Consider the following 13624-nt stretch of genomic DNA (forward strand, 5'->3'; position numbering starts at 1 on the left):
ACTGCCCATGATGAATCCCCCATTCAGACCTTCTCTTCCGTTGTCTTCTTCAAACCCTACTCCTTCAGTCTCCTTTATCACTGCCCATAATGAAACCCCCATCCAGCCCTTCGATGCCATCTACCGCGATCTACCTATATATCTATCGTCATATAGTGTCTTTGGATATGACACTCTTCGCCTTGTGATCCCGTCCCCTAGGCTTCCCCCTTCCTTTTGTTGTCCACCGCCGTGAATGACTGAGACCTGAAGAGTCTAAGGCGATAAGTCGACCGTCCGTACATAGTTATGTTTCGTCCCGTTAGAGGGTGTCGCAGCTGGCCTGGGAAGGAAATGGTTTGCTTGCTTCTGAACCGACGTAGAGCGTCTTGATGTATGGTCCTGCAGCTGGACGGCAGGTGGGCGAAGAGGGGGTGCGAGGCTATGGTATGGACGAGCGGCCGAGGTGAAGCTGATAGCTTAAGGGAAGTGCCTGTTTAGCTTGTTAGAAAAGAAGACGTGACGGCGATAAGTTAGCGAGCGAAGACGTAGCTCTGGGATTGAAGGACAGGTTGGCGGCAGCTCCTTGTGTTTCTGGTCTGCTAAAGGAAGAGGCAGGCGGCGACATGACAACAAGCGAAGACGAAGCTGTAGGGTTGAAGGATAAGTCGGCGCCACAAGGGACGGATTGTTACGGCCTTTGGGACTTTTCACTCCTCATCGCTGGTTGTTTGCTGCCCGTGCGCCACTAGCGCTGTCCGATATATACAATTTTTTCGGCCGCCGCTCTTTTGCTCTGCACCGCAAACATTCCACTTCGACGCACACCTAGTGTGCAAGCCGACCCTCGATAGCAGGGAATTTGCGGTCCATTAGGTTGTCCTCCCCGCGATCAGGGGGACCGCGCGCAGGCGTATAACTGCACACCTCTCCTCCCCTTCCCCTCGTCAGCTCCTCACGGAGACGTCGAGGTTCTCTTCGCTACCTTGTCAGCTCTTAAGTGAGAAGACTCGGCTCCTCCCCACCAACCTCTACTCCTCCGACATAGTTGCCTCTGGTGACTATACAGGTCGTTTAGTCGTTGTTACTATATCTAAGGTCACCTTAGTTATAGTCTTTTTTACCATGTCTTTTCACGAGACAAACCACACCGCCTCATCAGCGGAGCAAGAATCCGGGCTCTTCGATACAGCGCCGCCAAAGGTCGCTCTACCATCTCGCGAGAAAGGGCCCGAAGAGCGAAAGCCCGAAGAGCCAAAGCCCGAAGAGCCACAGCACCCTGATGACAAACTCTATTCGGATGAGGATGAGACGGTTGAGGGTCTGAACATGGAGGGTGTCGAGCAGCAGCAACAACAGCCCGCCCCAGCACCGGACCAGACGACGAAAATTCCGGACGATGTCGAAATGGAAGAGGGAACTGCTGGATCCGACAAGACCGCCTCGGATAAAGGCGAAGAAAACGATGAGATGGGAGAAGAGGAGACGGCAGAAGAGGAGACACCCCCTTCACCCGACAAAGAAAAGGACAAGCCAAAGGACGAGGACGGCAATGTCGAAATGGGCGAGGCTGAAGACCCTCCTCTTGTGGAGCTGTTGGTGCCCTTCAAGCGCAATGAACTCCCACTGTGGATGGACAAGCAGATCCATGAGCACCGCGCTGAGGACTACCCGTCCACCATTCAAATCGCCATCGGCAGCAATGATCCGTTTCCCGTCAGCACAGAGGGCATCTTTCAATTGCGTGGTTGCGATATCAACACGCGATACCTTCCCGACGCTCTGAAAGGAGGACGGCGCCATCGCACGATTATCGTCAGCGACAAAATTTCCGGCTGTCTGGGAAGCCACTTTGAGCTGTCGCTCGATGACGCTCTCCTGGCCGACGACATCGAGCCTATAGCTCCGGTTACGAAGGGCAAAGGCAAGGGCAAGGGAAATAAGCTTGCAGCACCACCGAAGAAGGTCGAGGCTCCTGAGCCACCGAAGGAAGAATGCATCAAGGCCAAGTTCCACCTCGATACACAGACGCCACATATCGAGATATCGGCGTACGACTCCAAAACCAGCCGCTGGGTGTCGACACGTATCTGGGCTCAGGAGTTTATCTGGACTACAGAAGCTCCTTGGATCGGATTCGAGATTATACAACTCCCGTCCGGGGCAGATGCGCCTGCGGTGCCAAGGGATACAAAGGTAGAAGACCTGGTTGAGAAGATGCGTACTCTGGACAAAACTACGGTTGTGCAATGCAACATTCATCTGAACAATGTCAAGGATCGCGTCTGGGACGGACTGACCGCTTCTCGCCTGGCAGAAATTCGTTCCAAAGGCATCGGCAAAGAGGCGGGTACTCTAGAGTCTCTCGTTCGATGCTTGGACAAGTCGGATCAATTCGGCATGCTCTTCACATCTAAGTCGGGCAAAGGGAACCTTACCAAGTGGACGCAGAAGCTCGACGACTACTTTCGGAGTCTCTTGTGCCTTGCGAAATACTGGGGAAACTTTTGGTTCTACCGCCTCCAGTGCATTCAGGCCGAACTTCACGGGAACGACATCGAACTCCCCGATCTGCCAAAGGTGAACTGGGCTGTACCCCGATGGTTGGTGACCGAGTGGACTACAACGAGGACTACGACATCTGGCCGCGTCACACATTCCATGCCGGTCCCGTACAAGTGGCAACCGCTCGAGTTCCCGGATGAATTCCCGGACGCGAATGAGACTGCGTTCCTCTTGAAGATGGCCGTCGAGCAAGAGCGGGATACCCAGAAGCGCAACCTCAGGGCTTTGGTTCAGAGCGACGGCACCAAGTGGTTCCAGGGCAAATTCTTCGCCCTCCAACACGACGGCGGTGAGCACACCTACTCCGTCGGAGTATACTTGGGTATGCCCGATATGCTTGCAGATGCCGACGTCAAGATCCCCGCTGCCGGCACTCGAATCACGCTGGGCATCGCCCGCGACAACCATGCCGCGCCATCCAAGAACTTGGTCAAGATGACCGGCACAGTGGTTTGGGACGAATCGCGAAAGAGCACCGCAACTTTCGTCTGCGTCATGACCTCTAACAAAGGACCGCTCAAATGCGCCGACAACGGGTCTACCTATCCGATTTACATCGAGTACATTGTCGACAACGTTCCTTTTGACAGGCAGCTCAGAGCCATCTCCGACGGGCAGCGAGCGACAACAAAAGCCGCTGGTCCAGACTTTAGGCGGATCGTTCTCAATTGCCAGGAGCCAGCCACGGGTAGCGACGCTCTCAAGCAGAAGACGACCCCGGAGCAGCTTGTTGAGTTCAACCGGATTCTCGCCAACGATTTCACATTTCCGCCAAATCAAGTTCAAACTGCTGCTGCTCTCGACACAACAACGTCTGAGAATGGGGTCACGACGATTATCGGACCTCCAGGGACCGGCAAGACAATGATGGATACGCAGATACTCTGGGCCAACGGCAAGCTAGGCCGCCGTATCATGGGTGTCGCACCTACAAACTCGGCGAGAGATTCACTTGTCGAGGGCTTTATTCGTCAGAACGACAGCCGGCCAGTCCCAGAGCAGTTTGCTGACCATCTTTGGGTCGTCTTCACCGGTTCGCAGTCTAGCATCGCAGGTGCGGAGCGATTGGAGCACCGTGAGAAGAAGGCGCAAACCAACGACGAATTGCAGCTGGTACTGAAGAATCGTGAGTATTGGGCTCATCTTCACGATGCGCAGTCGCGTGATCGCTCTCCCGATTCCGTACACAGTCTTGGATCCAAGCTGCTTCGACGCATGAATGTCTGGAAGGCACACGCTACTTTCGACACTCTGAATGGCGACCAGCTGTACACTTGGTCGAACGACTGGTTCGATACGAACGACAAGCTTCGGTACATCAGCGAGAAAGAGGAGAAAGACGAGGCCAAGAAGCATCTCGAAGCCCTCGAAGCACATCTGGCCGCTCGCTTCCTGAAAGACGTGCAGTATTGCTTCTGCACCATATCGACATCGGCCCACGCGCTTTTGCTCGAGAGTGGTGTGTGGGATCTGATTGTCATCGACGAGGCCGCTCGCGAGACTCGTGCTGGTATTGCCACCATCGTGGGTGCATTTACCAATCGCTTTCGTCAACTCGTCGTATCTGGAGACCATTGGCAGGGCGAGGGTACCGTGGTCGGCAAGGATTCCAATATCGGCTATAAGCTCCTCTCTCGCAACGTATTTGAGCAGCTCGCCGATGTCCACAACAAGCGGTCCGACAACACAACTCCCGTTGGTGTCTTCATGCTCAAAGAAGGTTACCGTATGTCGGAAGCTCTGATGAACTGGTCTAATCGCTTTTGCTACGGTAACGAACTCGAAGCCCATAGACTCGCAGGTATCTGGAACCAACCACTCCGCAACACCCTAGAGGCCTACTGGAATCAATGTGTGCGAACCGGCTTCCGCGGAACCTACGAGCAGATCGCACTGGATTGCAACTTCGAGTCTGTAGTCCAGCCGGGCGGAACCACGAGGGTCAACGTCGGCGAAGCCAAGTTCATCGCTTGGAGGATCAAGGACATGTTGGCTTTCGTGCCACCAAAATCAGCCCGTGGCGTCTATTATGCGCCCATCGTGGGTACCGACTTCATCGTTATCTCGAGCTTTATTGGTCAAGTCTCCGCTATCCGTCAAGCTTTGCGTGAGGACTCACCTGGACAGAAGGTGGACCAAAAGGAGCTCGACGGAGTACGAACCCTACTCGGTACAACCAGTTGGGTTCAGGGCAAAGAGGCTCCCATTGCGTTCTACTCTTTGACGGTGTCAGCTGGAAGCACACGACTGGCATCTGATGATCGCCTCCCGATAGGATTCGTTGCGGACGTCAAGAACTTCAACGTGTCTATCACACGACAGCGAGTCGCCCGCTACATCGTGGGAAACTTCAAGCTCTTCGTCCAAGCCATGATCGACAACCATCGGGTGGTCCACACGCATGTGCCTTTCTTCGCGCACGTAGACTACATGAGAAATGGCCTTTTCATTCTCTCACAAGAGGAGTCAGAATACTGGTGCCGCGAGCGCAAGCGTCCCGAAGAGGCTCATAGCTTCGAGATCAAGCTGCGCAGCAAGTCCACGTTTGATCGCGACGCCATGGAAATGCCAGAGAACACCGTGGAGTCTGGATTGCACGACGTCGACTCGCGGCCGACAACCACCGGCCGCACCAAGCCTACCGCTGCGCCGCCGAACGTCAATTTTCCCGGGCTGCCCGACAATAAGGTCACCAAGCCCAAGAAAAAACGTGGCGGCAAGGGTGCAAAGCATGCCGCGAAGAGGAAAGACAAAGAGGGCGGAGACAACGAGGGAGACAACGGCGGCCATGGAAACGAGTCTGGCCAGGGCAGCGCTACCTGGGGAACGTAGATGCGACGAGGAAACCGAACACCTTGGAGCCTACATTGGCGCCAGATTTCTCCTTTTGCTTGTTTTTTCCTAGTGTAGTCTGCAGACCTTGGTGCTGCTAGGCTGGCTGTTTTGGGTGGTTGGGTGGGCAAGGAAGAGGTGCCACCACGGCATCGGCTTTTGGTTACAAGGGACGTCAACAGAGGGGATCCATCTCGAATGGAGCACGTATCACTACGTGTGGGGCTGTTGACATTGAACGACGCTTTGTGCGATCGGTAAGTTTGTGTGCCTTTGATGTGACTCCAAATACTGACAAGATACAGATTCTGCTATCTCGACCGCATCCACTTCTCGAGCGAGCGAACCACGAAACCTTCGAACGACGCGGTCCTCTCAATCCTACCGACACCACACAATGCCGTCGTCGCCTCGAGCGTCTATACAACTCATACACGGAAGGAAATGAACAGGTGCGCTGGGGTCTACACTGCTACGAAAACGTACGTCTGAGGAGTATGAAAGCAATGTACTTTTACTGGCTTCTTTGTTGGCTGTACGTCATGGAGGCAGGCATCCAGCTTCTCCCATGGATTCACCAGCAGCAGCCGACACAAACGAGAAGTTTGGGAGTGAGATGCCAGTCAAGTCCACCTCTTCCACCACACCCACCGCGTCCTCGAACATCGTCAAGCATGTCCGCAAAACCAACCTCCTGGACCGACCAAACGCGTTCAAAGAAGCGGACCAGCTGCTACAATTGCTGGCCGCTATCCCTTTGAGCATCCCCGTCCTCGAACATCGTTAAGCATGTCCGCAAAATCGACCTCCTAGACCGACCAAACGCGTCCAAAGAAGCGGATCAACTGCCACAATTGCTGGCCGCCATCCCTCTGAGCATCCCCGTCCTCGAACATCGTCAAGCATGTCCGCAAAACCAACCTCCTAGACCGACCAAACGCGTTCAAAGAAGCAGACCAACTGCCACAGTCGCTGGCCGCTATCCCTCGCGATCAACTGACTGGCTGCAAGAGCGGAAGTGGGGTGCCTGTCAATACGCTCGTCCGCCGCCGCATTTCGACCGAACGAACGCGTTCAAAGAAGCGGACCAAGCTCTTGTGTTGACGATACTTCTCTTTTTTCGAAAGGACCTGATTGGATGGGTACCTGTAGATTTCGGAAGTTGTGAGTCGCTCGTCTGCGTCGCGTCACCGCAGTACTGTGGGACGAAGAGGAAGAACCAAAGTATCGCATCGCATTCAGATCTAAGTCAGAAGACGCGAATATAAGATGGCCGCTGTGGCGTCTTCGTTGCTTGCACAACTATGGACGAACTCATCACCACCGCTTCCTCAAACCCCAACATCCGGCTCGGCTACTGTGGCCGTGCAGTACCTGCAGGAATCTTCTTCAAGTTCCCCTACCCTGGACAGTCTGCTGCTGCGAGCAGGGACAGAAGCGGACCAACTGCCACAATTACTGGCCGTTTTCCCTCGCAATAGCGGAAGTGTGGTGCCTATCAGTACGCTCGGATGCTTTGCAGGCTCACCGTTGACTACCATGATACAACGTAAGTCATAACATTCCTATCGTGAACACTGAAACTGACACCACCACAGCGAACCGCTATACTCACTGTTACGGCGATGATATAGAGACGAAAACTATTCACTTACGACTCTTGCCATCCACGCAAGTCCTGGTTATGGCGAAGAAGAGGCAAAAGCACGACCAATAGCACACATCTCATTCCTACTTTATACCGTACTTCGAGGTCCAGCATCAGGATGCATTCAGCTCAAGCTCTCTCCAATCCCAGTCGACATTCCGCCGTCCGTGGCCCATACATACCGCCAGCTACTGCGCCGCCCTGCTTGTAGAAGAGTGCCAGCTCGCTACAAACCCCCGATTTGCCCAGCATAAGTGCCTCGCAGCGAGGCTGTAGTGGTCTGAGACAGCATATCATACGTGCGATTCTTCTCATCTGTGAGAGTGTCTTGTCGCCTGGGTCGTTGATGTCGCGGAAGTCACGAGTGGCCGGTTTCGCTCTGCGTCGTCATCGTGGTCTGAGATTTGACGGTACGTATCTCATCCTTCCACAAGAATGATCACTAACAGCAACGCTATCACAGTTCACGCCTGGGACTGGGTCGTTGATGTCGCGGAAGTCATGAATGGCCGGTCTCGCTCTGCGTCGTTATTATGGTCTGAGATTTGACGGTACGTACCTCATCCTTCTACAAGAATGGTTACTAACAGTAGCGCTGTTACAGTTCACGCCTGGGACTGGGTGCGTATCGAAGGGGGACGTTGATGACATGCACCTACTGGATGAGAAGGGAGAGGCACATGGGAGGTCGAAAGGCTGGAGCCAGTGGCAAGTCGGTTAGTATAGTGAACATATCAATCAAGACTGAAGCGCAGACGCAATGCCTTCTTGACAGTGCGCTCCAACGTTGCGTGTGACATTGGGGCACATGAGGAAGAAGCGTCTTCGTATGCTTTACTAACCACCTGCACGGCACGGCCATGAACAGTCTCTAAACTTCACTTGTTTAGCATCACGGACTGACTTCACATGGCAGACAAAAGAGCGGTCTAACCTTTTTGTTGAGCTCACTTCGTAGATCGTGGCGATGCGAGCCGGTGAGGTCAAGGTCCGCTCCTTCCTCATGGTCGCTCTTTCCGCTTCGAAGCATGACGCGATGCGCGCGCGCGCCCCACCTCAACATAGCCTGAGGCCTTTCGCCATTTTCTCTTCTTCATCTTCCTCTGGCAGTCCGATCCTGTCATTGGTGCTCATTCAGCTCTTGTAACGAGAGACGTTTGAGGCATTCGAAGGTCCGACCGTGGCTCTTAAGTGAGACTGGTCAAACCAACCGCTACTCCTCCGACATAGTTGCCTCTGGTGACTATACAGGTCGTTTAGTCGTTGCTACTGTTTTTAAGGTCACCTTAATTACAGTCTTTCTTCTTCCTCCATGTCTTATCAAGACAACTCCCAGAATGCCGACTGGCTAAAAAAGGGTAATAAGCCGCCAAAAAAGGCTAGCCGGCCTGGAAAGGATGAGCGAAAGCGACTCGAACAGGGATATGCTCCTGTCAATGAGAAGGAGCGGCGCTATGCAGCGAATCATCCGGTTTCGCAGCAAGATCGCGATCGGTCACGATATGAGCCGTCTCCTCCTCGAGCCAAGCAACCGGCAAGCAGGCCTTCGTATGGAAGGAGATCGCGCTCGCCAGACCGCAGCAGAGGTCCTGGACGCGATAGCTATCGCAGCAGAGATGATTCGAGGGGTAGGTATTCACCACCACGTCGGGCCTACTACCGCAGCAGGTCGCCTATGGGGCCAGGTCGATCTGATCGACGACGAGATAGCCCACGCGACAGGTTCATCAGGAGTCGCTCAAGGGGTAGGTATTCACCACCACGTCGCACCGATGGCCGCGGCAGGTCGCCTGTAGGGGCTGGACGATCTGATCGACGACGAGACGGCTCGCGCAATAGGTCTCATAGGAGTCGTTCACCACCACCACCACCACCACCACCACCACGTCGCACTAACTACCGCAGCAGATCACCTACCAGGTCAGGTCGTTCCGACCGACGACGAGATGGCTCGGACGATAGGGGCAGGCGTCCGTCATCGCGTCGCCCTTCTTCTGTGCCTAGAAGTGGCTCATTGCCTCCAGCACACATGCGGGCGTCGAAGAAGCAGGACGCACTCCCGTCTCCCAGGTCCAACGGGATATCTACAAGTACGGATACAGCTGCCCCAGCAGAAGGGAGCGTCGAGACGAGCCTGTCAGCTACTGCGAACGCGGATGCCGCCACTCAGAGTGCTGAGCAGAAGCGCAAGCTTATCACGAGCTATATTTACAACCAGCTCCGCGGCCGTAGCTTCACCAGCGGCGACGAATGGCAAAGCGTCTCCTTTGGACAAACGCCATCGGGCCCAGATGCAGCTGAGCAGCTTATTAGCATCAAAGGAAGTATCGAGATTCGCTTCCATAACATGAACAAGAGGAGGACTAGTCCCGCCGCGTCCGCGGATGCTAAGCGTTCCAAGACCGCTCGCAACCTGGAGAGCGAAAATGGACGCATCGACTTGGGAGGGGAGTCGGATCCGGAGCTGCCTACCATGGACGTTAAAACCCAGGAGATCCGCGCGCGGACGCTCGACAAACTTCAAGCGAGTCTTGAACGATATGAGCAGAAAATGGAGGAAGGAGATCAGATGGCTGCTCATATGTTCGCTCTTCTGCCTAGGGTTATCGAGAAGTATAATGAGCATCGCTACCAAGATCATCAGGTATTCCTGTCGAGGGATGGCGAAGCCGACAACAGCCACCTCCCGCTGGATCTTTACTGGGACCACATCAAGGTGCTGTCACGCTCGGGCGGCTGGATCAACGACTCAATCATCGATACTTTATTTTGGACGACACCGCCTCCATCCGGCAACATGGACTTTATCTCGCCCGGAAACAAGTTCTATCAACAGTTTCTAGGCGCGGAGGGCTCCAAGGAGATTCTGGAGGAGGCGTTGGCGTCGGATACTTTGCCGCCATCTGGACCTGGTCTAAAGAAGAATACCGACACCATGGTCGGAATCTGGAACCCTACAAACACGCACTGGGTCATGTTTGTCGCCAGCGCAGCAGGCGAGGAGCGATCAATAACCCTGTACGACTCCTGCTCGCACCACGATTCTACTTGGGATAAGGCGAACATGCTTCCGCTCGTCATGGAACTTATGGGCCGCTTCCATCATGAATTTGAGGGTGAGTGGCCGAGAGACATTCAGCGAGGAACGACGATTCGACAAGAGGCAGCTGATTGCGGTCCTTTCTCCATCTACGGCGCCCGTTGCATCCTGGCAGGGAAGAAAATCGAGGTGCACAAGAAGAGCAAGACTTTCGGCCGACATCTTCGTACGAAGTATGTAGGCGAAATCCGGGCTTTGGTTGAGAACGCTCCCTTCGACCAGTACGATCCATTCGCCGATGCTATCTGGGATGCTAAGCGCGATGATTCTGGCGACGATACGGATGAAGACGTCCCTGGAGAAGACCGCGGCGATGGTGCGATTTCTGATGCCGGTCCTGATGCCGGTTCCAGCGACTCCGACTCCGATTCCGATGGGAAGCCTAGAGCCTTAGATAGCAAAGCTATCCGCAGGGCGTTGCAAAAGAAGTTTTTAAAGAACGACCGAGACGACATAGCTCTACAGGATCTGTTGAAGAAGGCTACGCACAGAGACCGAGTGATTAGCATTCTTGGATCAATCGAATTGTCGGGGCATGAGCTTGCGGAAATCCATCAAGTTCGATCGCAGGCCATTTCGCGAAACTCGGATGTCTCTGCAAGTAAAGCTCACACATTTCAACCCCTTAGACAAATAAGCAATGCGAGTCTTATAGTCACGAAAAGAAAGGAAGCAGATGTCACATACTACAGTCGGAACCCTCTGAACACACGCTTTACTCCCAATCCCGACACTGCGGGGATATTCGCCACTCCTCAACATGTCAAAGTTGATGCAGACGACATCGATCGTGGCTACGATCTTGTGGTGGTTTTCACAAGACAAAGTGCACCTACAAAGTCCGCGATTGAGCAGGGTCTTGACAAGCACACCCTGCGAGCGAACGAGATATACAGCGCCTGGCACTCGATCTTCAATCGGTTCAACGATGAGCACGAGCTGGTTGATGAAGAAAACGACATCGCTGGCGAAAGAAACTTTCGCATGCATGTGAATCTCCACATTGGCTCTAGCAATGCACCGCTCTTGGAAGGCGATGGTAACGCGAGTCGTCGCGAAAGAACGCGTATGCAAAGCATACTCCGCTCCATTGTCGAACTACGTGACAACCCCAAAGTTTTGTTGCTACAAGTGGGCTTAGATGCGTCAACCACGCACACGGATTCGTTTCGCGCGCTCATCAACCATACTGGTTTCAAGGATATCCAGTTCTTTCTCACAATAGCGGTCCGAGGTCTCATCTCGACCCGCTACCCACAGGTGTTCTTCTCGAGATACGGAGACACAGCCTGGGGACACTGGGACGTGCGGAAACTAGCCGACGTACAGCGACGGGGTGCCTCAACGCAGCTCGCACAGGAGCCCAGCTACGCACGCCTCATTTTGTGGCTGGATCGGATATTTTACGGGAAGCAACAGATCCAAAACGGCACTAGCGACACGACATTTTCCCATGCGATGTACATGACGATCTATACGAAACGCAATTCATTCCCCGTCGATTCTGTGGACGAGAAAGCATGTGAGCAATGTGGTGCGCCAGATACGCCAGGGTATTGGACTAGAGGTATTATAAGCTCTAGTGCTGTTTGTTGCAGCCGAGAAGATTGCCTTCAACAGATTGCGGATGACATTGCTGGAACATATCGACGTCAGTTGATCGTGGTCCTTAAGCTGCCCAGACGTGCTGGAACATATCGACGTCAGTTGATCGTGGTCCTTAAGCTGCCCAGAGGCTCCACTAGATTCTTCATCGACAACGACAGCAATAAACAGGATCAACCGCCTGCCGCTATAAGGGATCACAGATGTGTTTTGTGCGATACCACTGTGACATCCAAGTGGCATCCCGCACGTACCAGCAAGTACTTTCCCGAGTTGTTGGGTTCACCTGGCCACATCTGCGCAAAATGTGAACGAAAAGCCAGAGCAGACTACCACAAGTCGGGTATCGATGGACGCAGATGCGCCGAATGTGACAAGACAGGTTCTGCTACTTGGCACCAAACGCTGGAGGATTCTACCGCTCTACCCATACCTGGGCAGTACTGGTGCGGGACCTGCCGCAGGAGAGCACAGAAGCGTGCGTACAAAGAGAAGAACGCGAAGAACGCGAAGAACGCGAAGAACGCGAAGAACGAGCAGGGACAAGACACTGAATGAGTATCCCGCCGACCAAGTTCATCGTCTTCACGATTCTTAGTCAAGAACAAACACTGACCTACTGCACTAGATACCTTTAACACGCACCAACTTGATCTGTCGAGCTAACAAGACACCTAGCCTGTATAAGGTATAAATAAGCTGTTTTAAGGCGCGGCTATCCTCTCACACGGTGACATTGAATCGGGACTTGGTAGGTGCCGAGGCGATGCCACATTAGGGCAATTGGTTCCTGCCCGATTGGCGCCGCGCAGAAGTCATGATCTCAGCCGCGACCTACCATCCTCTTCGCCTTTTCAATCTACACCAGCCTACTGAAACTCCCCACTCTGTTCTCGTACCGCCTTGTTTGATCCCTAGCGCCCTACCACCATGCCTATCCGCAATCCCTTTCGTCGCGCGGGTGTGCCTGAGGCCGTCGATGAGGCCCAGCGGAGCGCGCCGGAGAACGGTTTCAAGAGCACAGCTGTTTCGGGCGCCGCACCCGTGCAGGTCAAGGACCCTGTCGAGTACAAATTGAGTGGTGAGATTTCCTGCGAATGCGCCTGGGGCTCAAACACGAGCATGTTCCTGGGGCGGCATCACTGCATCGGCTGAATGGGCGCTTACACTGTGATAGAAATAAACGACAGCGGCGTGTACCTACCGGTAAGCAATGTCAAGCCCATGTGATTGCGGATGCAGGAGGGGCAGCGACACGCGCGCATGTCGGCGCGTGAGACATTGATTGACGTTGCGACAGCCGAGCCCTCAGCAAGAGAAGCCCACCTTCTGGCACTCCAAGTCCAACGTCTCGACCACATCTTCAAATCACCGCAGTCTGCTCGCCGAGAATGAGCCGTTTAGCATCTCGCGCGAGAGCTTCGACTCCTACAGACGGTCATTTGTATGTTATGCGACCAGTGGCAAGACCCCGCTAATCAGTCCAGGACATTTCCGCGCGCTCTCCAATCCAAGACAACGTCCATGAAACGTATCCCCGCCAGTCACTCGATGCGCGCCGCTCCGTAGACACCAGACGTTCGCTCGACGTCCGCCGCTCGCGCGCCACACCGCGCTCCTCGATGCAACAACCCCGCCACAGCGAAAGCCACGAGCAAGTACCCGAAGAGGGGTTTGAGGAGGTGGGCCTGAACGACGAGCCGAAGCCGCAGCCAAAGAAGCGCAGCATCTTCTCGCGCTTCGGCGATAACAACAACACCGACAAAACGGAAGAGCGACCTAGCTCGAGCCATCACTTCTCCCTCACAGGCCGGAAGCGGGCTGAGAGCGGGGCAGGCTCAGAGCTCAAGCCTATGCCAAAGCCAGCGGCTGAGGTCCCCGCGGAGGCACGGTGA

At 54.4% G+C, this 13624-nt stretch overlaps 3 protein-coding genes across 3 annotated transcripts; all 3 read left to right on the forward strand.

The window, feature by feature from the left end:
• Nucleotides 1–1104: 1104 nt before the first annotated feature.
• Nucleotides 1105–5376, forward strand: J4E90_006133 (uncharacterized protein; the record flags this gene model as incomplete). The annotated part of the gene is made up of 1 exon (XM_051435682.1): nucleotides 1105–5376. One exon carries the CDS (start codon nucleotides 1105–1107, stop codon nucleotides 5374–5376), a length of 4272 nt encoding a protein of 1423 aa, XP_051290540.1.
• A 3677-nt stretch (nucleotides 5377–9053) lies between these two features.
• On the forward strand, nucleotides 9054–12287 carry J4E90_006134 (uncharacterized protein; the record flags this gene model as incomplete). The annotated part of the gene is made up of 2 exons (XM_051435683.1): nucleotides 9054–11677; nucleotides 11723–12287. The coding sequence occupies 2 exons, from the start codon at nucleotides 9054–9056 to the stop codon at nucleotides 12285–12287; spliced, it is 3189 nt and encodes a 1062-aa protein (XP_051290541.1).
• Nucleotides 12288–12659: 372 nt separating this feature from the next.
• J4E90_006135 (uncharacterized protein) lies at nucleotides 12660–13624 on the forward strand (the record flags this gene model as incomplete). The annotated part of the gene is made up of 4 exons (XM_051435684.1): nucleotides 12660–12810; nucleotides 12907–12935; nucleotides 13030–13173; nucleotides 13217–13624. 4 exons carry the CDS (start codon nucleotides 12660–12662, stop codon nucleotides 13622–13624), a joined length of 732 nt encoding a protein of 243 aa, XP_051290542.1.

Source organism: Alternaria incomplexa (assembly GCF_024043165.1).
Source record: "Alternaria incomplexa strain BMP 0042 chromosome Unknown scaffold_8, whole genome shotgun sequence".
In the NCBI taxonomy this organism is placed as follows: domain Eukaryota; kingdom Fungi; phylum Ascomycota; class Dothideomycetes; order Pleosporales; family Pleosporaceae; genus Alternaria; species Alternaria incomplexa.